Genomic DNA, 23,509 nt, shown 5'->3' on the forward strand with positions numbered 1-23,509 from the left:
TTCTCCTGCAGGCCTTTCTCGCCGGCCTCTCGGGACGTGGGTCAGAACAGGGACAGGCGCACCCTGTACTGACGGGCTCGGGGTGTGAGTGGGGTCCCCTCGAGGACCTGGGAGTCCCAGGCTGTGGCATCTGTCTTCCCAGCGTCACCTCCGGGTACCAGCTGGGTCTGGGTGAGGGAAGAGCCCGGCCTGGGGGTCCCGGGGATGGGGCTAAGGCAGGGCCTGGTGGGCAGGGTGGTGGCCCGTTTGTTCTGGGTTCACTGAGCAGGAGCTTCAGAGGCCAAGGTCAGGGCTGCTGGCCGGCTGGGCTTGTTCCCACCACCGGGGCTGCCTGCCGTGGGGGTCCATCCGTCCGTCTGTCGGCTGTGCCTTGGCCTGTGCCAGGCTGGTCCTGAGGGAGGTGTAGGGCCGTGGAGGAGCCTGAGGCCTCCCCCGTGGAATGTTCCTTCAGTGATTTGCTTAATACTGAGTCCTTTCCATTGACGAGCTTTGGCTCTGCCCGGGAGCTGAGCAATGGCGGGAGAATGATCTGATGGAGCCTTTGAAAGGGTCCAGCTGGGCGTGGGGGGACACACCTCTGCCCGCAGGAGGGGGGAGGCTTGTGTTTGGACCCTGCTCCAGGCAGGGAAAATCTCGATGCTGAGACAATGGTGAAGGTCGCTAAGTGTGGAGGTTGATGTGGCCGTTATCGTTTGTTTGCCAAGTCTGATAGTGGGCAGGGCGGGGCGGTGGGGGGGTGTTAATGTTTAATCAGAGACTCCGGCTGCCAGCTCTGCACCCGTGAGCTCTGCAGGACGCAGAGAAAACACGCTGGTGTCCCCACCGGGCCCCCAGACCCTGGCACCTCCATCCCGGCACACACGATGTCCCTGATGGGGTGTGTTGTCACACCTGAAGGCCATTTACACATGATCACGGCAGCTTCTGTGATGGCCGTGATGGCCGGAGCTTGGCTCATTCTGCCCCACGGTGCCACTCGGGGGCTGCCCGCCACGCTGCGCATTTGGACCAGGTCGTTCACGGCGAGATGTGCTGTGCGTGTGACACGCACACGGGGCTTCGGAGAGTCGGTGCACGCACACGCACGTGTGAGATGTCTGTAATAGTTTTTATATGGATTACTTGTTGCAATGATGATATATTGGGTTAAGTAAAATATATTATTAAAATTCATTTTACACGTTTTCTTGCATTTTTCAGTATGGCCACTAGAAAATTTAAGATGATGTATGTGGCTCACATTAGATTCCTTGTGCTCAGCACGACCCTTTTGAGCAGGAGTGATGATACTAATAGCCCTTTTATGGCGTCACCGTGTGTCCAGCCCACGGGAGCACATTGGCTAAATTGTTCAGTCCCCACAGCAGCCTGCGAGGCCGGAGCTGCCACAGCTGGGGGCGACTAAAACGTGTTGCAAAGACGTTTTTTTGAAACGGAATTATCTTGATTTAAAACATTTTTCTCATTATATAAACTTTTCAATAAGTTCAATATTTTTCATAAAAGTAGTGCATAATCGGTGTAGAAAATTTGGCAGTATAGAAGTATGTGCCGGTTTCCTTGCCCTGTAAGCGGGGTGCCCGTGGGGTGCGGCTGGGGCGGTGCCGGTCCCCGAAGCTAGAACTGGGTTTAAAGTGCGAGGACATCGGTCCCGAGTGAATCTGCTGAGTGATTGATTTTGGACAAGTGAGGTGCTAACCAACTTCGCTTTAGATTTCAAAAGGTGGGGAGGGAGGAGGGCCTGGCACCCCGTGGCCCCCAGACCTCTGCCGGTGTCTGCCAGCCCGGAGGGCAGGTGAGTGAGGGGGCCTCCCACTTCTGAGCCCTGTGAGTCCCCAAGGGCTTGGGTTGGGGACATCCTGTCTTGCAAAATGTACCGACTGCCACCACGGCGTCTGTGGCGATGCCATTCCTGCTGCGCGAGTCGAAGTTCTGGATTACTGGAGGTTCTTCGTGCAGATCTGGAGTGGCCGGTGGCATTTGGGGGCTGCCCCGTGTTGTTAGGATGTCCTTGGCCCCGGACCATCGCTGGTCCCTCTTCCCCCGGGTGCTGGGGCCTTCCCCAGGAGCTTCCCGGCTCGTGCTCCTCGGGGTGTGTCTGTGCCCGGAGCCTGTGGATTATCAGGGGTGGGGTAGGGGGTGCGTGAAGCTTTTCCACAGGAAATGTCTACCTGGAACCAAATGTCAGCTTAGAACGACAGGTGTGTATCTGCCACCCATTTACCCCTTTCACCATGCTGGGGAGTCTGCGAGGGTGCCTGGTGGGAGCCGGGTCTGCGCGGTGCTGCCCGGCCCCGCAAGCGCTGAGCGCCCCCCTCCCTGCAGGTCTGGCCGTGGGTCTGGGCTTTGGGGCCCTGGCTGAGGTCGCCAAGAAGAGCCTCCGCCCTGAGGACCCCACAGGTGAGCTGGGCCCTGGGAGGTGCCAGTCCTTCTGCCCCAGCCCCACCCGTGCCCGGGGAGTGTCAGCCACCAGGGGCCACTCACGTGGTGTGGCTTCCACGGCACCCTGGGGTGGGACCTGTCCAGACGGATCTGCCTGCTTCAGAGGCCATGTGGCTAGAAGGCCACCCCCCCCAGCCCCGAGTGGGCCCCAGCCCCTTCCTGGCTCCTCGCGGCTGTCGGCACACCCCCGCACACCTGTGCACACACCTGCTCCTGCACTCCTGTCCTGCCCTGGGCCCAGGCGGGCGAGGGGTGTGGGTGGCCGGGGTGGGCGAGGGGTGCACTTCTGGGACCGACCCCACTGGGTCCTCCTCACTGACTCGGTGACCCGGGGAGGCCGGAACCTCTGCCTCTGAGGCAAAGGTCACAACCTCTCCGTCCTCTGCAGTCCAGGGTCAGGTGAGAATCGTCACCCCACCTCGTTCAGGTGGCCGCTGTGCCTGGGCCTCTGCAGGAGGGCTCTGCACCGCGGTGCCCTGCGGAGCAGGCGGTGCCGGCTGCCCGTGGGTGCAGTCCCCAGGCGTGGGGTGGGCCGGCGCGGTGCGAAGTCTGCCCGTGGGGCTGCCCTGCCATGGGGCCTGGGCTGTGGATCAGCCGGTAGAGCCGTCTACTTGGCGGGTTTCTCGGGACGTATTTGCAGTTCTGCTCTGGGTTCCCCGGCCGCTGGCCCCTTCGGGGCTGTCAGCTCAGCCTGGTGTCTCGTACCTCCACGCCCGGGGACACCTGTCCTGCCGCATGGCAGTCCCCAGCCCTGGCTGCCAGGACGGCCTCCCCTTCACCACAAGCCCATCCCCACAGGCCCTCAGGGACAGGAGACACAGGGACACGGGGCACCACGGATGTCCTTGGAGGGGGACAGAGGGTTTAGCGAGGGTATTTTTAGTGCTGGTGCTGAAAGCCGCTGGGAGACAAGGCCTGGGTTTCTCTGGAAGGAGCCGCCACCCTTCCCCGGGCACAGCAGCCAGCCCTGCGCCCTCCCCTGCCACGGTGGCAGCTCTCGGTCCTGCCTTGCCCAAGCAGGGAAGAGGCCAGGCTTGCTCCAAGGTTACAGTTGGTGTCCTTTGTCAGAGACAGTGTTGACCCCAGGCTGGGGGGTCAGGGGCTCAGGCACCCTTAGCCCTGAGAGTGGGACCTGGGGCTTAGGCCAGTGTGGGGGTGGCCCTGGGCGGCGCCCAAGCTCTACTCCCGTCTTGACTTGGGGGCTGGCTGCTACTGTGCCCTGGGCCCATCCTGGCTCCCCCAGGTCATTGTCACAGCCGGCCATGCCCGGGGCGGGGGACGTGCCGGGATTTCCCCATCTCACTCCGAGACGCCGAGACGCCGCGGTGACCCCTCCTGACCCCTCCCGGCCGCAGGGAAGAAGTCCGTGCTGGATTCCAGCCCGTTCCTGTCGGAGGCGAACGCGGAGCGCATCGTGCGCACGCTCTGCAAGGTGCGCGGGGCGGCGCTGAAGCTGGGCCAGATGCTGAGCATCCAGGGTGAGCGGCGGGGCGCAGCGCGGGGCGGGACGGGGGTGCGCCGGGGGCGTTTCCTGGCTGTCTGGTTTGAACTTCGCCTGGGAGGCTGGACTGTGGGGGGGATGTTTAAAATGTCGCACGTGGGAGCCCACGGTGGGTTTTCTTGCCTTTCCGGTGTGTGATACGCCCCGGGGCTGTCCTGGCATCGCGGCGGTGGCTGAGGGTCCAGCTCTGTGGGCCCCGGGAGCCGGTGGGGGGCGCTGGGGACGCGGGTGTGTGACCACGGGAGGGAGGGAGCCTCCGCGGTCCCCAGCACGGGGCAGTGGGGACGCTGGACAGCAAGTTCCTCGTCGCAGCAGTCGCGGGGCTCACGCACTGGCCCGGGCTAGGCCGGGAGGAGTCAGCACCCTGGTGGCCGTGGCGAGGCCGTGAGATGCCGCCGGGGTCGTGCACTCGGCCCAGGGTTTCTGGAAGGTTCGCGGGCAGGACGGATCTGGAATCCGTCAGCCCTCAAGGCCCGGAGCTCCAGGAATCGCGGTTTGCAACTTCCCTAAGGAAAGGCTCAGGCGGGGCCCGGGCTGTGCCAGGAGAGACGTGGAAACCGGGTAGGAACAGAGAGTTCCCCGGAGGGGGTCAGATAACGGGTCATTCTGACGTTTTACTATGCTTTATTTTCTAGACTTTTCTTTTATAACCATAAAGAACTACACATGTTCCGTCTAAAAAGCCCACTTTCTCGGGTCGCAGGTGTGAGTTCAGGGTCCCCGGCTGTGCCCTGTGGCCCAGGGCCGGCCGCTCACGTGCTGTGACGCGCGGTCCCAGGGCTGCCGGGGCGGCTGGCTCTGGGTCGAGCCGGTGGCTCAGGTCCCCGCTGAGGCCCCTCGTCGCAGCCGCAGGAGCCCACGTGCCGGGTGGGAAGAGGCTCCCGGGGCGCGGAGGCATCGGGGCTGGGCCTGTCGCGTCGGCTCTGACCCTGGGCCCAGCGTGGGGAGGGGCGAGGCGGCGGGAGCTGCGCCCGGCGGGGTCGGTGGGTCGGTGGTCGCTCGGCTCCGGGCCCCTGCGCTGTGCTCAGCGGTGGGTCCTGGGCCCTGACGCCCCTGCCACCTCCAGACGACGCGTTCATCAACCCGCACCTGGCCAAGATCTTCGAGCGCGTGCGGCAGAGCGCGGACTTCATGCCGCTCAAGCAGATGACGGTGAGGTGGCTGGGGGTGCAGCGGGGGTTCCCGGGAGGTGACGCTGTGCTCACGGCCCCTCCTTGGCCTTTCCCTGCAGAAAACTCTCAACAAAGACCTGGGGCCCAACTGGAGGGACAAGCTGGAGTACTTCGAGGAGCGACCCTTCGCCGCGGCTTCCATCGGGCAGGTGCACCTGGCCCGCCTGAAGGGTGGCCGTGAGGTGGCCATGAAGATCCAGGTGGGTGCCCCGGTGTATGTGTGCCCTTGTCCCCACGGGGGACAAAGAGGGCAAAGCCGGGGCTTCCGCCCTCCACATCCCCCAGGCGGGGCCGTGTCTCCAGTGTCTGTCTCCAGTGTCTGTCCCCAGTGCCTGCTGGGTACCAGCAGCTCCAGTGTTTGCTGAATGAGCGACTCGGGGGTGGAGCAGCCTACCAGCAACCTCAGCTGGGGGGGAGTGGGGACAGGACACCAGTGACTGTCTGCCTCTGGGGGCCTGAGCTGGTGGCTGTCCTGGAGCTGGGGTGAGGGTAGACGATGGAGAACGAGGTCATGAAGGGCCCGGGGTCACGGCAGCAACGCCGGCTCCCAGCTCTGCTTCTCCAAGGTGTAGGGTGGGGCAGGGACATAGCTGGGACACCCACAGGCAGCGGGACCCCATCTGCCTGGGATGACACCCCCTCCCCCCACAGTACCCCGGCGTGGCTCACAGCATCAACAGTGACGTCAACAACCTCATGGCCGTGCTGAACATGAGCAACATGCTTCCAGAAGGTCTGAGACTGGGCTGTGGGTCAAGGGCGAGAGCGGGGAACAGGTGCTCAGGATGGGCGCTGGGGACTGCCTCCCCCAGGAGCCCCCGCCCACCCTGGTGTCCTCGTCCCCGACCAGGCCTGTTCCCTGAGCACCTGATCGACGTGCTGAGGCGGGAGCTGGCCCTGGAGTGTGACTACCAGCGGGAGGCTGCGTGTGCCAAGAAGTTCAGGTGAAGCACCCGGCCTGTCCCCTGCCCGATTCCCGCCAGGGCGGCAGAGGGGCCCTGTGGGCACTGTCGTGGGTGAAGACCCTCCAGCTGTGAGGGGCAGACGGCTGGGGTCACAGCCTGGGCCCGCAGCTGCCTCCTGCCCAGAGCAGGGCCCTCTGCCTGGTGGCCATCCCCGGTGGGTGGGTGGGGGGAGTCTGGGGCCAGTGTGTGACCCCCCCCCACCCCCACCCAGGGAGCTGCTGAAGGACCACCCCTTCTTCTACGTGCCCGAGATCGTGGACGAGCTGTGCAGCCCCCACGTGCTGACCACGGAGCTGGTGTCCGGCTTCCCCCTGGACCAGGCAGAAGGGCTGAGCCAGGAGATTCGGAACGAGGTGTCTGTGTGGGCGGGACGGGGTTGGGGTTGGGTGTCCCTGCTGTGCCCGCCCTGCGGTGTTCCTGGTGGCAGGGGTGGAGTGTGACGGAGCCAGCGGGACTTAAGGGGACAGGAGGGAAGCTGCTACCTTCTTCCACCCAGGTGACACTGGGAATCTAACAGTTACCTGGGCAGAGGGCGCCGGGTCACCTGGCGCTGCCTGATGCAGGACCCCGCCCTGTCCCTAGATCTGCTACAACATCCTGGTCCTGTGCCTGCGGGAGCTGTTTGAGTTCCACTTCATGCAGACGGACCCCAACTGGTCCAACTTCTTCTACGACCCCCAGCAGCACAAGGTGAGCCCCTGGCCCAGGGAAGTCAGCAGAGCGAGGGGCTGCGGGTTCTGGGGGTCCTAACTTGGCCCTGCAAGAGACCCACCCCCTGCTGTACTCACCCCTGCCGGCCCTGCCCCGCCCCCATCCTGGACTAGAACCTTCCCCTGGTGTCTCCACCCCAGGTGGCGCTTTTGGACTTCGGGGCAACACGGGAATACGACAGATCCTTCACTGACCTCTACATTCAGGTAGAGTCAGGAGAGCCGCCCTGGCCTTGGTCCAGGTTTTTCCGAGCCTGGGACAGGATGGCTGGGACGGCATGCCTGGTGACCGCGTGGGGGCTCACAGGCCAGGGGCTTGCAGAGGGCGAGGAAGGACGAAGGTGGGGCAGCCGGGGTTGGCACTTGTCTCCTGTTTCTGTCCTGCCCCACGGGTCCCCCCTGTGCTTCCACCCAGATCATCAGGGCTGCGGCTGACAGGGACCGGGAGGCCGTGCGGGCCAAGTCCATAGAGATGAAGTTCCTCACGGGCTACGAGGTCAAGGTGAGCAGTGTGCCCGGGGCCAGGGTACCCTGGGCGGGGAGGGCAGGCCCAGACTGCTGTTCCCTTTGGAACTGGAAGTGGAACCTCAGTGTGTAACGGGTGAAGGTGCAGGGACAGCCGCTCCGGCGTCTCCCCAGCGCGGGGGCCTCACAGTCTAAGTGCCCCCCCCCCCGCCCCAGCCCGATGGCCTCTGTGCCCTGTGACATCTGCTGAGTGGCTCCTGTCTCTGCCTCCCCCTGTCGCCCTCCGAGAGCCGTGTCGGCAAGAGCTGGAGCGGCGGCCGGGAGGGGAGGGGAAGCCCTGGACACCCTTGTGCAACCTCACTGGGGAGGGTGAGAGGGGAGAAGTCTCTCACTCGGTGTTCCTGTCACCCAGCAGCCACTCAGAGCAGCACTTACCTCTGCCTGGCAGTGGGGAGGGGGCTGGGATCCAGGTCACATCTGGGTGGCCTGCCTTGTCACGGTGCCACTGTAGGCAGGTGAGCGTCTCTGAGCTGCCCCGCTCGGCTGCGGGAGGGAGCGGCTCGTGCTCACCCCAGAAGCCCTCGGGCTCCTTGCGGTGGCGTCACTGAAAGCTGTCCTGGCCCTGGCCCTGCCCCACCATGCCAGGCCTGCTCCTGCCACACTGGCTCAGTCACTTCTCAGGTTCCTCTCTGAGCTGCCAGTTCCCTGTGGCAGACGCCCAGTGCAGGGCCCTGTCCTGGGCAGGCGGGCACCAGCTCGGGCCCATGAACTCTCGTTTTTGGCCAGAAGAGTGTTTTGTCAACACTCCGCAACTGGGCGCCACAGCGCGGGCTCATACTCTGCCTTCGCCCCAGGCCCCACCGCTCCGTGTGGTCTCCTGTCACCCCAGCTCATCCGAGTGTTGTCTTCCCGGCCCCTGTGGGTTCAAGTTTATGCCTCGGTTGCCATTTCTTAATCTGGTTAAAAACAAAACGCTCACCTGCCCGACACTCCCTCAACTTCTGAGCGGAGCTTTCAGTGAGCGCCCGTGGCCCGGGGCACCGAGGGAGGAAGCCCTGGCCGTGTGGAAGGCTCTGGAATCCTGTTGCCCTTTACCCTTCCTGTCCTCCCCCAGGTCATGGAAGACGCCCACCTGGATGCCATCCTCATCCTGGGGGAGGCCTTTGCCTCAGACGAGCCCTTCGACTTCGGCACCCAGAGCACCACGGAGAAGATCCACAACCTGATCCCCGTCATGCTGAAGCACCGCCTCGTGCCGCCGCCCGAGGAGACCTACTCCCTGCACAGGAAGATGGGGGGCTCCTTCCTCATCTGCTCCAAGCTGAAGGCCCGCTTCGCCTGCAAAGCCATGTTCGAGGAGGCCTACAGCAAGTACCGCCAGCGGCAGGCCGGGCAGCAGTAGCCGCGGACCCCGGGGCTGCGGGTCGCGCCCAGGCGGGGACGCTCTGTCCCTGACGCAGGCTCCTGGGGACGTGGGGTCGGTGCTTCGCTTGACCCCACTGTCCAGTACGAGACGGGGGCTGCGGGAGCCCGCGCTTCACACGGTTTTCACGGCTACACGCAGGGTGGCAGGACGGGACGTGCAGGACTGAAACGCAGCTGCCCTGCTCTGTCGGCATCTGCCGGTTTCCGCGTCCTCTGACGTAACTAGATAAAAAGGCGATTTTGTTTTCTCTCTCCTATACGAATGTTAAGCAGAACTGCGAGTACTTCTTCGAATCTGCCACCAGAACACAAGCAGATAAGGTTTTTGGATTTTGTCAACTGTAGTGTAAGGTTTGTGTGTCTGTGCGATGTTTCCTGCCCGCTTGCCCTCCAGCCTGGGGGCTGAGCGGGCGCAGGGCCAACCGTGCCACTCACCCTTGGGGGGCCCGGCCTGCTCGGGTGGGTCCCACGCTTTGCTGACGGCTGAATGTTCCAGACAATCGCTGCCTCGCGGGGAGGGGTCGGGAGCAGCAAGCCAGGGACCCGAGACACATACCTCGCCTGCTGCTGGAAGGTTCCTTGCGGCCAGGGCCACTGCCAGAGGAGATGCACAGCTGTCACTCGTTCTACCAAAGGGTCATCACAGGCTCTGAATTTTTGTACCAGTCTTATAATTACCTAATGGTTTCAAGTCAATAAAAAAAGTGCTTTGGTGATTGTGCCATTTTCTGTGCTTTGTGAATTTTGGGCAACGCTGACCCCTACCTCCCAGCACCGTGGGGATTCCTTCCCAGTAAAGCGTTCTCTGCCGCGATGGTGACAGCCCAGGTTGGCATCGCGGCCTGCTGGCAAGGCTTGCACCTGTTACAGCGTGAGGTCCTCAGTCCCCGAACGCGGAAGCCTCAGCCACATTCATGGTAAGAGGAGAGGGGCCAGGGTGGGAGGAGAAGCCGCAGTGTCCCTGTCCCAGCCCCCCTGCAGGCTCCACAGTGGTGACATTGGCAACTGTGGGAGGACTGTGACACCTGCCAGCTGGGCCTGCATCACAGGGGGCCCCTTCTAGAGGCCAGCTGCAGGTGAGGACCATTTCCTGGAAAGTGCCTTTTCCCTGGCCTAACGCGACTCCTAGATACGGGGTCACTCAGGTGCGGCCTCCCCGCAGCCCCTGAGCACCCTGAGAGTGCAGGTGCAAAGACCACCGGGGTCCCGAATGGGTCCTTGTAGGGGTTTCAGGCTTCACTTTGCTTTCTGAGAGTGGGGACTGCCACGCAAGGGACACGCCAGGCTTGGGAAGGATGGCGGGGCCTGGCAGTCGCCCTGAGGCCACCTGGTTGGGCGGGCAGTGGTGCCCCGGCACCAGGTCAGCTCCCCTGCTAGAGCTCTCGGGCCCTCTGAAAGGTTGGGCTGCTCTTGGGCAAACGCCCTGCCCTGCTGAGAGCCGGAGCCACCACCCTGCAGGGCAAAGAGGGCGGGCGGGACCCAGGCCAGCCGCAGCTTGAGAGGACTCATAACCCAACAGGGGGAGCAGCGGCGAGAAGGGGAGGGGAGGGGAGAAAACAAAGGACGGAGCAAGTATTTGCTTCCCCAGGAACCACCGTACCTGCTGGGAGAAGAGGGATTTTCGAAGGGAAACTGGAATGTGGTTTTGTGCCCCGAGAGTGACAGCCAGCCGCAGGGCGGCACACCCCAGTGGGGTCAGCGGGGACTGTAAACGACTCCAGCCCTTGCGCAAAGTCAGCCCGAAACTGGCCACACACACTTGCACCTAGTTTGACGTCTATACAGTATCACGTGACTGAATGACTCCCTGTGGCCATCTACCAGCACGGGAAGACACGGCACCAGAACACGGCAAATCACGGCCTGGTTTTCCTGGGACTGTCTTTGTGTCCCTAACACCTAGTGAAGGGCTAGACACACAGCAGCACAGAAAAAAGTATTTGTTAACAAAGGCGTCGACGGTTAATAATAATGACAGGACAGTGAGCCACAGGCCACAGACATTACTCTAAGTGCTTCTGTGCATTCCCAGCTCTGACACAAAGTGGGCATTTTTACAGCAGAGAAAACTGAGGCCCAGAGGTCAGGTGTTGGCACCAGGACTTGGACTAAGACAGTCTGGTCTCACAGGCTACTCTAGGTCTTGTCTAAACCAAGGGCAGGCAGACGGGTCCTCGGGCCACCTCTGGCCCCTGCACTGCAGTGAGTTTTACTGGAGCATCCACTCGTTCACGTACACGGTAGACTGAGGCTCTGCACCGCACGGGCAGGGCACCTGCAACAGACCTTCCGTAACACCCACGGAGCCAAAAACACTCCCTGGCCCGGGACAGAAGCAGGCTGCCAAGCCCTGTTTCCAACCACTGCACAGCCGCTGCCTCCAGCCCAGCGTACATTTTAACAAACCAATGTATCCACAGCAGTAAAAATGTCAATTATATGCGGACAGGGAGGGTTCTCAGATTCACTACTTAACTGCAGCCACAGTTGAGGGTTTCCTGTGTTAAGACCACCCCTGACCTTCCCTGCGTGCTCTTAGATGCACCATTCTTACTTAACAAAAGCAGCAACAGCAACTCTTGTTTAAGCGGCTACTGACTTCCTCCAATAAGCAGACATGAAATCAAAACTGCTCCCACATTTACGCTGTCGAGACCACTCAGGAAAACCTCACTGGTCTTGCAGACTGAAGTCACAGTAATGAGGAAGTTTGCCCAGAAGAGGGGAGTTGGACGCTTCAAGAGAATTTAACATTATTCTTACCTGAGCTAAGGAAGAAACTACGCAAGTCCCAGAGTAAGCCACAGGTGGCAAAACTAACCCCGTGTCCTTCGGCAGGGCGAGGAGGAAGCCTGGGTGAGGAGGGAAGCGGCAGAAAGCAAGATGAATAAGACACCTTTTCTCCGTTCCTCAAACTTCTTAAATGGGAGGAAAAAAGACAAAATACTCAGTTCTAACAGCTCCCTGTTTTATTGCAATACATCAAAGTCTGGTTAATATTAAGTGATACCAACATAAAATATTGGTGAGGAGTCTTGTTACATTTTTCACTATCCCACCTTAAATATTTCTGTGCAAAAGGATCCACATCATTGTTTGGTAGCAGAGAATCTCTTATAAAGTTCCCTAAGACACTGAGGGCGTAAAACCAAACAAAATAAAATAAGGAGTGATACGAGGCCAAAGCGATGTCTTTCCCCCTCCAAACACACATATCTGTCAGCATTTATATTCTAAACAAAAAATGATTACACCTAGGCCATGCAAAACTGTACAGTAATATTACAATGAGAAAAACTCTTAAAAATTTATAAAATAAATGATATTACACTATCAAATAAAAAGGCAGGTCATTTTGTTTTCAGGCGATTTCAAGGTTGATGTGAGTCAGTTTCCCCCCTAACTGCACGGGTGTCCCGCGGGGAGCCCTGGGGAGGAGACGCCAGGGCCGGGTGGCAGCCGCGCTCCCTCGGACGCCAGGCTCTCCTCACCTAGCGGGAGTCCGCAGAGAACTCTGGGCTTGAGTGGCAACTAAAGTCACAACAAGGAAAGAGGTTTCCCAACGGGCTCAGTGAAACACCGTGCAGCTCATCCACCCCAGAGCTGGGCCAGAGGGAGGCAGGGAGCGAAGAGCCCAGTGAATTCCGCTGTGCTCAGGGACGGGGGCTGCGGGGGTCCGGCCCCCGTCCAGAGTGGCCGGTGAGCCACGCACCTGCCAGGCCCAGCCGACCCCTGCCAAGGCTGGCCAACGGCCCTGCCGCATCCGGCGGGTTAGGGTGCCCGCCCCCCCTGCTCTGACCTTTCCTTAGTGATACCTGAGATTCCACGTAGATGCAATTGCTCTTTCAGAAACAGACGTGACCACCAAGTAACAGACGACACGAGTCTAACCATATGGAGGGGGAGGCTGAGAGCCAGCTGGAAGTGACAGATTGTTGTTGTAAACGTGACAGGAATTTCAGATTCTGCCCTGAAGCTTGAGTGTAAGAACTGGCTGGAAAACCACACAGATGGGCCATTTTTAGTTATCTCTCACAGCCTTAAACCCCGTGCTCCCTGGGAAAGAACATAATCACTAAGTGTGCGGCTATGTGTGCAAGAATATACGGATATTTAATAACTAAGAATGACGTCTGCTTTAGCAGTCACTTGACAAGGGGCAAGGCTTTTGTTTTTGGCAAAAAGAAACATATATAAGTATGTAATTTTATACACCCAAAACACGTGACAAACTTAGAATTCAAGGGTAGATAACAAATTGGCTGGACACAGTAGCACCAAATACCAACGCATACACACTACCCCAGAAATGCCTCTGGATGTGTTTTTTCTTCCTACTGAGAAATTAGTTCCAGCTGCCATGTGCATTTTTAAAACGTCCTGCATGAAAACAAAGGACGACTTCAGACAGCTATGAAGATACCTGTTCTGTGAACCCACTCCCCATCTTTCCAAAGCATTCCTCTCAGAGGCTCCTGAGGGTGACAGGCTTCGTATTCAAGCTTGGGACAAGACAGCAGGATGATCACTATCTTGGGAAAATCCTCCCCAAACCAACACCCCAGCAATGCTTCCTTCTCTCCCCCTGTCCTGAGCACACCTGGGACTGCCCTACTGTGACTGGTGACACTACTTACAGTTGCAGGGAAACCAAAGTGCCGTGCTGCTGTCCATGGGGTTAATGTGACCAAGTGCCCGCTTAGCCTGGCAGCCAAGACGAGCCCCAGCAGCTCCCTCTCACCTGCCTGCCGGGGGCTGGACAGGCTGACTCACGCTAGCGGAGCCTGGACTGTAGGGAGGGTTACATTTCGATCCTAAAAGCATCCTTTGAGAAATAAGCACCTATGGACAACAAAAATCCACAATTTACAAACTAATGGCTTGGCGTAGAGTCTCGGCTTGGGCCTGTCTCCTCTCTGCCTCGGAAGAAAAGGGAGAGAGGAGAGAAGGGGAGAGGACAGAAGAGGATGGGAGGGTGAGAAGGGGGACGGTGGCTGGTCACGAGCACCCAGCAGCTGGCTGGAAAGGGGGTTCCCTCCTCTCCTCCAGGCACCCAGTTTAGGGAGCAACTGGAGTCATATGGCAACAACCCAGCTCGAGGCCCGACCCTTGAAGCTGTGATGTACAAAAGTATTTTTACACTTCTTTTCCAAAAGCAAAAAGATTTGGGGAATTAAAACAGTGCAGCGAATTATGCCCATCCAAAATAAAATATAATCAAATCTGAGCTAGCACCAAATCCAGAAAGTTGAAGTGTCAAAGCTCCTATTTCTTTAATTCCCTGCTCTAAGCGTCTGCAGTGAAATCCCCACATGGACCTTTCCTCCCTCCCCGACTCTCAGCAGTCGCGGGGGGCCCGGCGACCCGGAAAGGCGGCAGGGAAACGACAGGGTCTGAACACGCAACCCGATTTGCAACGGCAGGAAACCTCCTTCATTTTTGCTCGACTTTAAAGAAAAGAAGAGAAAATCCTGTTTCTGTTTCTCAGAGAAACTCAGACGAAAAGTAAAAGAGAAGCAGAAGCTCTTTACTTCCATGAGATATTTTTGTGTCTTTCTCATGTGCTTAACTGGTAAAATGACTCTGTTGACATAAATTCTTCTGGTTCTGCATCTCATTTCCCTACGGCAACCAGAGCAGCAGGAGTCCGAAGGGACGTGGAACTAGGGACACGATGCAGCAGCAGAGGGGACGCCAGTCCGCAAGGCCAGGCGGCTCACGGCCGGCCCCGCAGGCGGGTTAATCACAGCCAATTTCCACCAGGTCCGGGAAGGAACATTTGGTTAAGGCTGTTTTTGAGGTTTTCTATTATTTGGTAACAAAACCCTTTCCCCGCAGGCTTATCTGGGGAAGCTCACGCCCGCCCTCGCAAACAGACTCCTCCCTGGAAGCCGTCTCCAGCCCTGGGACGGATGTCGCCCTGCCACTCGGGGAGGGACAGGGCCGGCCCAGGACAGGAGCACTGTGATGAAACTTTCCACGGACCTTCGGAAGCCACGACACTCCCTGTGCCCTTTCAAGCGGAAGGGACCAGAGGGGACAGAACCGTATTTTTACATTCATCAGCAAAAGACATCAAAACGTAATAAAAGTGAGAAGTGTGGCTCCCAGCCTACCAGAGGGAAGGACACAGCTGGGGCAGAGGTGCGCCTGCTGTTCACGCTGCTGCCCAAGTGGCTTCAGATGCGAAAACTCCGGGTCCAGGTCACCCTGCAAACCAAGCTCCCCGGTGACCGCGGCCCTTCCGAGCCCAGGGCACCAAAGGGACTCCGGCTCCTCCCGCTCCCCCTACGACTGTCAGCCTGAGGCCTGTCTCCCCTTCACGTCCCTTCCTCCGCTGGGAAACAGACAACAAACAACACATTTCTTTAAATTAAATGATCTCTTTCTCTTATATATGCATCCATCTTTCATTGAATACAAGATGCTTCCTTTGACTATATACATTCAGTCTTTAACTTCTACATTTATGGATTCATTTAAACTCTGTACTGTAGTAAAATATGCATTGCTCTAATGCGAAAGGACTTCCTGGCCACAGTCGGGTGGACGCTCGCTGCGGTGCAGGGCCGGGCTCTCCCCTTCCGACGCGGAGACTCCTGCGAGCGATTCAGGACTGTAACGAGACTCTACTGTGCGAACAAATCTGTCTAGTCTTAGTCTTACCAATTACAGTTGTGTCATCGGCCTACTGAAGCTACCTTTTGGGGGAGGAGTAAAATAGTACTGAAAGCAACTCTAAGAGTATGGAATGAAATCAGTATTAATCTAAGCTGCTTAATGAGTCTGCCTCTGCTGATGCGGAGGCCGAGGGGTGGATCTGTGCGTCGTGTCCTCGGAACTCCCGAGTCCCTCCCCTGCTACTGCCGCCAGCCCCGGCGTTCTCAGGCTGGGTGGCGGCCGGGATGAGGGTGCGAGGAGAGGCGGGTGCGGGGGAGCCGAGAGCCGCCTGGTGCCCAGTCCCCGCCGAGGGCAGCTCAGGGCTCCCAGCTCCCGCGGTCGGAGCTCTCCAGCGAGAGGCTCTTGGTCTTTCGGGGCGAGACTGGGCTTGGGGGGCTGCTCAGGTTGGAGCTGTTGGAGGCTGTGGAATGCCTCGGAGAGTCGGAGTCCTGCAAGGCCCAAAGTAAAACGCTGATGAGAAGCCGAGGCAGAGAGGGAGACAGGAGGGCTCGGGCTACCCCCTACAGCCACCCTGACCAAACGACCTTAAGGGGCTTCAAGCTGAGTAAGAGGCACAGAACCAAACAAGGGCTCAGAGTCCTTCCTGCAGGCCTTCAGAAACGCAGGTATGTTCAGAAAGCTGCAGTCTGCAACCCAAGTGACTGGCCCTGCTGTTCCCTGGCAGACAGGGACGTGACCCCTGCCACGGCTGAGGCCACCCCCGGGTGGTGGCACTATGCACTAACTAGTCTCTGTGACATATGATGTCTCCAAAACCCGGCCTCTGGGCCCAGCTGCTGCCCACGCCTCCCTCACCTCTCCGTCATAGTCCCTCGCCGGGGCATCGCCTCCTTGGTCCATGCCGCCGGAAGACAGAGAGCCCTCTGACGGGGAGGGCACGGGCTGCCGGTTCGCGCTGTAGCTTCCGCCAGAGAACTCCCTCTTCAGTGCGCTGCCATTCTGTGCAGACGAGCCTACAGCACATCAAGCAGGCCCAGTGTATGTATGTGGAAGAGGGCGATCCTTTAGAAAGCCGAGCTCACCGCCATCCTCCCCTGACGGACAGAAGTCCAACCGCTGTGCCCTGGCCCCCTGGCCCCGGGTCTCCAACTCCCGGCCTCAAGGGATCCTCCCGCCTCGGCCTCCCAAAGTGCTGGGATTACAGGCATGAGCTGCCCGTCCGGCCTTTAGTCACAGTTGAACCTTGAGGGGACTGCAGCGCCAGCAGACAGCTTGACTGCAACCTCATGAGAAACCCTGAGCGAGAAACATTCAGCCTAAGATGCTCTCAGATTCCTGACCCAAGACATTACGTGAGATGATACATGTTTGCTATTTTAAGCTTCTAAGCTGTGGGACAATTTCTCATGCAGCAAGAGATACAAGAGACACTAATACAGCATCACGCATCTCCATATTGCTAGAGCCTAAGAACAATACCTGGGCTGTTTGCTGAATGAACAACAAATGAATGAAGGAAGCTCAGTCTGCATCAGGAGACTTGAATTCAAATATCTAACATTCAAGAATACAAGGCAACAAGTAAGTTTTCTGACTGAATGGCTTTTTTTTTTTTTTAGATATTTTTAGAGACAGGACCTCACTGTTGCCTGGGCTGGAGCACAGTGGCTCCGTCATAGCTCACGACAACCCTGAATGCCTGGGGTCAGGCGATCCTCTCACCTCAGCCTCCCCAGTGGCTGGAACTACAGGCGTGTGCCACCAGGCCTGGCTACTTTTTTTAATACTTTATAGGGACAGGGTCTTGCTATGTTGCCAGACTAGTCTCGAACTCCTGGTCTTAAGTGATCCTCCCGCTTTCACCTCCCACAGTGTTGGGATTACAGGCGTGAGCCACCGCACCTGGCTAAAATGAGTTTTTCAATGTGAAACTGGATTTGGTGCAAGTAGTTTCTGCTGGAGTTTACTTGTATAGAAGTGAAGAAAGGTTTCATTAAAGTTGCAGCTGATACGTTCTGGGGCTGCATTTATGTTGGCACACTCAAGCTACACCCTTCCACCTCTAAGCCCATGCCATGCTACTGGGAAAGCACACATTTGAGAAAGTTACAGAAAAACAACCCTTTGGCCAAGAACAGTTTTCCCCAAATCAAAAGCTACAATGATCATTTGACAATCTATAACCTCAGTGCTAACAATCCAGGAACTATAAAAGATCACAGTGAATTTGATGAAACTAAATTTCAATTTCTTTAGTCAGCGAGATGTTCCACCCGTACGTTCCTCTGACCCAGAGCCTGCAGCTGTGAGCAGCCTTGCACAGCTCCACTCAGGTGGACAGCAGCTTCCCCCCCACCCCCAGAAAGCTGCTCCTGGGCAGCAGCTGAACATTATCTGCCACAGGGTACAGGTTTTCTCTCTTGAGTCCCTTGGCTCAGGGTTCTGTTCGAAATACAGAAAAGAGATGCTGCAGTTCAGGGTAGAGTAAGAAAAGGAGGCTAATAACAAAGACTGAGCCACAGGAAAACAGGCACTAGGTCATTACGATTCTACCTCCGACATAAGAAAAGTTTGTATTTAATGGAGCCTCAAACGTGTATTGGATGAATGATAAATGCTATCTCACTTTTGTGGTAAACGGGAATACTCCTGACTCTGTCCCTGGCCTTCTTTCGGCTAATCAAACATGCTAATGTTTTTCCTGACCTGGGACCTCGGCACATGCCTGGGATGTCCCACCCCAGTCCCCTCTCCAGCGGGGTAAATGGCATCACCCTGAGGCTCTAGCACAAACCTAGGAGTCATCTTTATACTCTTCCCTCTGCCTTACTTCCCCACAACGAATTCACCACCAAGTCTTACCGTTTCTACCTCAGAAAAGGTATCTGAAGAGTCCACCCCCTTCTCTCCCTTCTCTTGTCCTTTGCCACAGCTGCACCCGAGCCCTCGCCACCTCCACCTGGACCCCACCCAGACGTGGCTCCCGTCCTCGCTGCCTCCAGCCACTCTCCGCCTGACCACCAGAGTGATTGTTTTAAGAATGCAAAGCGGGGCCGGGCGCAGTGGCACACGCCTGTGATCCTAGCACTCTGGGAGGCCGAGGCGGGAGGATCGCTCGAGCTCAGGAGTTCGAGACCAGCCTGAGCAAGAGCGAGACCTCGTCTCTACTAAAAATAGAAAGAAATTATCTGGACAACTAAAAATATATAGAAAAAAATTAGCAGGGCATGGTGGCACATGCCTATAGTCCCAGCTACTCGGGAGGCTGAGGCAGGAGGATCGCTTGAGCCCAGGAGTTTGAGGTTGCTGTGAGCTAGGCTGACGCCATGGCACTCACTCTAGCCCGGGCAACAGAGCGAGACTCTGTCTCAAAAAAACAAAGAATGCAAAGTGAATAAAGATTCTTCTCTACTTAAAACTTTTCAAAGGCTTCCCTTTGCATTTTGAATAAAATAAAAAATGTCTCACCTTGGTCTTCAAGTCCCTGCTGATCTGACCCTCATCTGCCTCTCCCGCTCTACTCTGTGTCACTCCCTTTCTACCACCCTGTGGCCACGCTGGTCTGCCAGTCAATCAAAAATGACTCACACACGTCTCCACCACTAGAAATGGATGCGATTTTCCTAATTATTCTAAGTAGGAATTCACCCCCCCACGGCTACCCCTTGTTACTCTCTATTATCACACCCTGTTTATTTCCTTCAGAGTATTTATCGTCACAATGTATCACCAAACTTGTCTGTGTGCATCCCAGATGGCCCGTAAGCTCTAGAAGGCCTCCGGGACTATTTGTGCCCACCAGGCACTGCCCATCGGGGTCAGAGACCCTGCTGCTACGTGAGAACACCGGAGCATGCGTGCGAGAAGGACATGTCACCCGTGGGACTGGCAGAGAGGCGACGGGGGCAGCTGTCCCGGGGGGGCACCTTCTGGCAGCCGAGGCCACTTACGTGCGGACAGGCCGCTGCTAGCGCTCATGGAGCGGCCGGGCTCGGGCCGGGATTTGGTGATAGACGGAATACTGACCGAGCCGCTGAACACCGCCCGGCTCTCCTGAGGCCGCGGATTCTAGAAACAAAAGTCAAAGAGATAGTCTTCAGCTCGGAAGAAACTGACTTTCTGCAGAGATGTCTATTTTTCACTATAATTACGAAGAGAAAAAAAAATTCTCTTGACCAGAATGATGCAAAGAAACAGCAGATTATATAATTTCTCCCCACCCACAAAAGTAAACCCTTAAATCTTAACTAGTATGGTAAATCTCACCATAATCAAGAACACGTGCTTATACTTATTGAAATATTTATCAATAAATGGATTTTTTTGGTTGTGAAAACACTAAGTAAAAGTTACAAGGTTAGACGTGACAGCAAAGTATAGAATTACATGGACATTTGCGGAAAACTGAAACAAAGCTTTTTACTACGTATGATATTTTTATTTGCTTAGCACAACAGCTGAATGAGTCCATTTGGAGAAAATCTAATGAAAATTACATACTCCTCAAGACAGTGTTTTATGGATGTGACACTGTGTGTGCCATTCACACACTCACGTCATCGGCCACCAGGCAAATCATCAACACACATGGTAATAGTGACTCAGAAACACGACACTGCAACACTCATGGCCTGGAGGAAGTTAGTTACCCTGGGAATATCACTTGGAAAAGTTTCCATCTAACTATGGAGTGATTTTGGTGGAAAATGGGTCACAGAATGTTCTGCAAATCACACACAGCTAGAGGAGAGCCCTGGAGGTGGCCTGTGGGGCAAGCCGAGGGCACACAGCCCCGCTGCCCACAGCCCTCTGCCGGCTGCGAGCTCTTCAGACCAGGAGGAGGATGTCAGTTCTGACCAAAGCCCAGAGGAGGGAAAATATTTCAGTGTTCTTTACAAATCCTTAACTAGGCAAACTGCACGTGCCATAGCATTGACATCTCCTGCAACACCCACAACGCTTTCTCTATTTGTTGACACAGTCCCAGCCTTACGTGAGCATTTTCTGATGCAAATGGTCTGGATTTGATTTATTATAAACAGATTTACACATATTTATCTGGAAAATTTATCTACTCCTTATGTATTTTGCTTTCATAGCCGCAGAAGTGGTGGTGATCTTCCGAGCCCACAGTACCTATTTGCAGGCAGCCTCCCCCTCCCTGGTTAGCTGCTCCCGGCACCTGGGCGACAGCGGCTGACAGCAGGCCTGGGGCATGTGACAGGCAGAGCCTCCATTTCCTCAGCTGATTATGGGGATAATTAACTGCTTTGTGGGGCTTTTCTGAGGATTAAAGTAACTATGCTAGTAACAAGAAAGCAGTTAGCCCTGTTCCACTAGGCATCTTTCTTCTCGTCAGCTCTGATGACCACATGCAGCCACCTGCAGGGTCACTTTCAACCTTCCCCCCAGTCACATCAAATTGTTATTCTGACGGGGAGAAAAATCACAGATTTGACGTGTGTTACACAGGACCGTAACTCCATTAAAAAATGTAATAAACAATAATCACACATTAAAAGCAGTCAAAAGTTCAAGTTTTGTGACTTTCCCAAAGGATGGATTTGTTAAGGAAAGCCAACTGGCAAATCGGAGTTTGAGTGTAATGTGCAACTTCCCTTTGACAAGAGACGCTCTCGTCATTCAAGGCTGCAGGCCGACTGTTCCCAGGGCACTCCTTCACCTTCTCTGCACGGCCAGAAAACCACAGTCATGGCCACTCGCACACAACAAAAGCGACTAGAAAATGTATTTATCAACCTGTTGTTCTCTAAGTACTAATTCATCAAAATTGTTTGCTTTTTTTCTGAAAGGTAATACTCATAAACTGTAGAAATATATAAATAATAATGAAATCATAAAAGCTGCTAGAGCGGAGGACTGTAAAACAGGTGCTAAAAAATATTTGCTGAATAAATGAATGGATTATATCCGTAATCCCAATTTTCTATATCAAGTATTGAGATTAATTCCGTGGCAAATTCATTCATGAATTTCAAATTATAATCCTTTCTGTAGAACACAGTGTTCTAGTTAATATTGGTTTCATGTTGTGTGTGTGTGTGTGTGTATGTGTGTGTGTGTGTGTGTGTGTGTCTGCTTTAAAGACACAAAGTACATTTTACTTACATTGTTTGGGCAGAATAACATTTTCTGGGAATCAATGAATAAAATGGTAACAATTCTTCAGATAACTTGATTTGTATGCTAACACTTAAAAGATGACTGTCTTCTTTGCTATCATATGGTATAGGTCAAATAATTTAACATGTAATACCATGAAATGAGCACAAATACTTAAGGCTTTTGAGGTTAAAAGAAACAAGCCATAAAGAAACGCATTATTTCTGATTTAGTATTTCCACGAATCGATATTGGAATTTCATAAAATACCTTATCTAGCAAAACACTTATATGTTTTCCTTTCAGTTAGCAATATGATAAATTCTATTAAAGGAGTATGCAATGGTGAAAAAGAAATGTACTAATGTGGCTAAAAAATATTTTTAGTTATAATAAAACTCTAGAACTGGAACTTCAGTTCCAAGTTGCTATGAAATTGTGAGACTCCAAGGAGAGGTTACAGTCAGAGTAAGTTTGCAGTACTGACTTTTCCTACAGGCATCTGGAACGCCTGAGAGAATGTTATGGCAAAGCAACTGACAGAGGCCCAAATCTAGCAATCAAGAAACAAGCAATAATACCATTCTGAAAAACTCCATATCATACATTTTGAGTAGGATTCATATGAAAGTTGGCTGGCTAGCTGAGCTGGGCCCAAATTCAACCACTGCCAATTCAGTTCATTTACCAAATTTGCAAAGTCCATGTAATTCTTAGTGTGTTATTTGTTTAAAGCAAATGCTTTACCTTTTTTTTCTCTAAGCAAATAAAAAAATTAAAACTGAAACAGTCAATGCTAGCAATTCACACATACAGGAGCAGCCCTATACGCCCCAAGCAACGTGTGAATACCACAGCAAAGGAAAAGCTCAAAAGAGATGGGAATGTCAGTTTCAACCTCTATATTTTATTGCCTTTTCTATAAACCTTAAGACGCGTTGGTGGTGTCCTTTTCTATAAATCAAACCTACTCTAGAATAAATAGCAAAAATTAAGCTTATAAAATATACCAGTAATTTGCTAACACTGAATGTTGAAATAAACGAATGATACATACAAAAAATGTTTTGTAAAAAAAAAAAATATATCAGTTTATCATCCAGTCAGCCAAAGTTAAATAAAATAAACTTCATTATAAAGTGACAAGAAACCTAAGCTTCTGGTTCTTGCTAGGTACAAATATGCTTAAGATTAAGGGTAAAACTTCCACTGATGGTACAGTGTTTCTACTTATACATTCATCTGAAACTCACCCACCCCCCCTCAATCTGTTACCAAGCAAACTATGGCTTATTTCATCATGGTTAATTTTATTTTGTCAAATAATACATTTAAATGATTTTTTTAGTGTTAATGACAATGATGTTTAAAACATAATTTAGAATAATTTTACATCACAAAAAATGGACTTCCCACCCTACAGCTAATTTTCTAATTGGAAAACTACTTTACTATATATACAAATTAAAAAATCTATGGTACTATTGTTTTAAGCGGGGGGCATTATGGGAAATGAATTTGCAAGATACAATCCAAATTATCTTACCTTCCGCAAAACTAACTTCAGAAGCCGCTCCCCTGAAGTCAGAGTAAGCCTACAGCACCTGATGGGCATGCGGACAGCAGCCCTTCACCCCTCTACCAAGCCACCGGCGGCTGCACGGAAGGGACCGACAGCAAATGCCATGGTCCTTCAGAACGCAGCATGCTTCTTTCCCCCTCTTTTTGATTTAGTTTATCTTGGATAATGGCTGGAAATGGTTGTAATTAAATACATATCATCAACTCAAGATGAGTAAATCTAACTTATTTTTGGCATTTTTTCCTGTTACTCATGAATACTCATAGTATTCACTTTTTTTACTTTTCACTTTGGAGATTTTTTTTTTTTTTTTTTTTTTTGAGACAGGGTTTTGCTCTGTCGCTTGGGCTGGAGTGCAGTGATGTCATCATAGCTCACTGCCACCACAAACTCCTGGGCTCAAGTGATCCTCTCAGCCTCTCAAGAAGCTGGGACTATAGGTGTACACCACCACGCCTGGCTGATTTTTCTATGTTTTTGTAGAGACGGGGTCTCGCTCTTGC

At 54.6% G+C, this 23,509-nt stretch overlaps 2 protein-coding genes across 7 annotated transcripts in view; one reads left to right on the forward strand and one right to left on the reverse strand.

Annotated features, from left to right (window-relative positions):
- The window catches only part of COQ8A (coenzyme Q8A), a 31,389-nt gene extending 21,993 nt beyond the window's left edge, over positions 1-9,396 (forward strand). Inside the window, exons 5-15 of the mRNA XM_045537167.1 lie at positions 2,326-2,400; positions 3,798-3,920; positions 5,010-5,095; positions 5,175-5,315; positions 5,767-5,848; positions 5,966-6,059; positions 6,292-6,433; positions 6,663-6,770; positions 6,932-6,997; positions 7,206-7,292; positions 8,370-9,396. Coding sequence (XP_045393123.1) covers positions 2,326-2,400; positions 3,798-3,920; positions 5,010-5,095; positions 5,175-5,315; positions 5,767-5,848; positions 5,966-6,059; positions 6,292-6,433; positions 6,663-6,770; positions 6,932-6,997; positions 7,206-7,292; positions 8,370-8,657 — 1,292 coding nt within the window. The 3' untranslated portion in view covers positions 8,658-9,396. The remainder of the gene's footprint in view (positions 1-2,325; positions 2,401-3,797; positions 3,921-5,009; positions 5,096-5,174; positions 5,316-5,766; positions 5,849-5,965; positions 6,060-6,291; positions 6,434-6,662; positions 6,771-6,931; positions 6,998-7,205; positions 7,293-8,369) is intronic.
- A 5,651-nt stretch (positions 9,397-15,047) lies between these two features.
- Positions 15,048-23,509, reverse strand: part of CDC42BPA (CDC42 binding protein kinase alpha) — a 153,562-nt gene continuing 145,100 nt past the window's right edge. For all 6 annotated transcript variants that reach the window (XM_045537157.1, XM_045537155.1, XM_045537154.1 and 3 more), the window contains 3 exons: positions 19,252-19,369; positions 16,157-16,314; positions 15,048-15,789 (listed from right to left, as the gene is read on the reverse strand). In XM_045537157.1, coding sequence (XP_045393113.1) covers positions 15,658-15,789; positions 16,157-16,314; positions 19,252-19,369 — 408 coding nt within the window. In that variant the 3' untranslated portion in view covers positions 15,048-15,657. The remainder of the gene's footprint in view (positions 15,790-16,156; positions 16,315-19,251; positions 19,370-23,509) is intronic.

Source organism: Lemur catta, chromosome 25, assembly GCF_020740605.2.
Source record: "Lemur catta isolate mLemCat1 chromosome 25, mLemCat1.pri, whole genome shotgun sequence".
NCBI lineage: Eukaryota > Metazoa > Chordata > Mammalia > Primates > Lemuridae > Lemur > Lemur catta.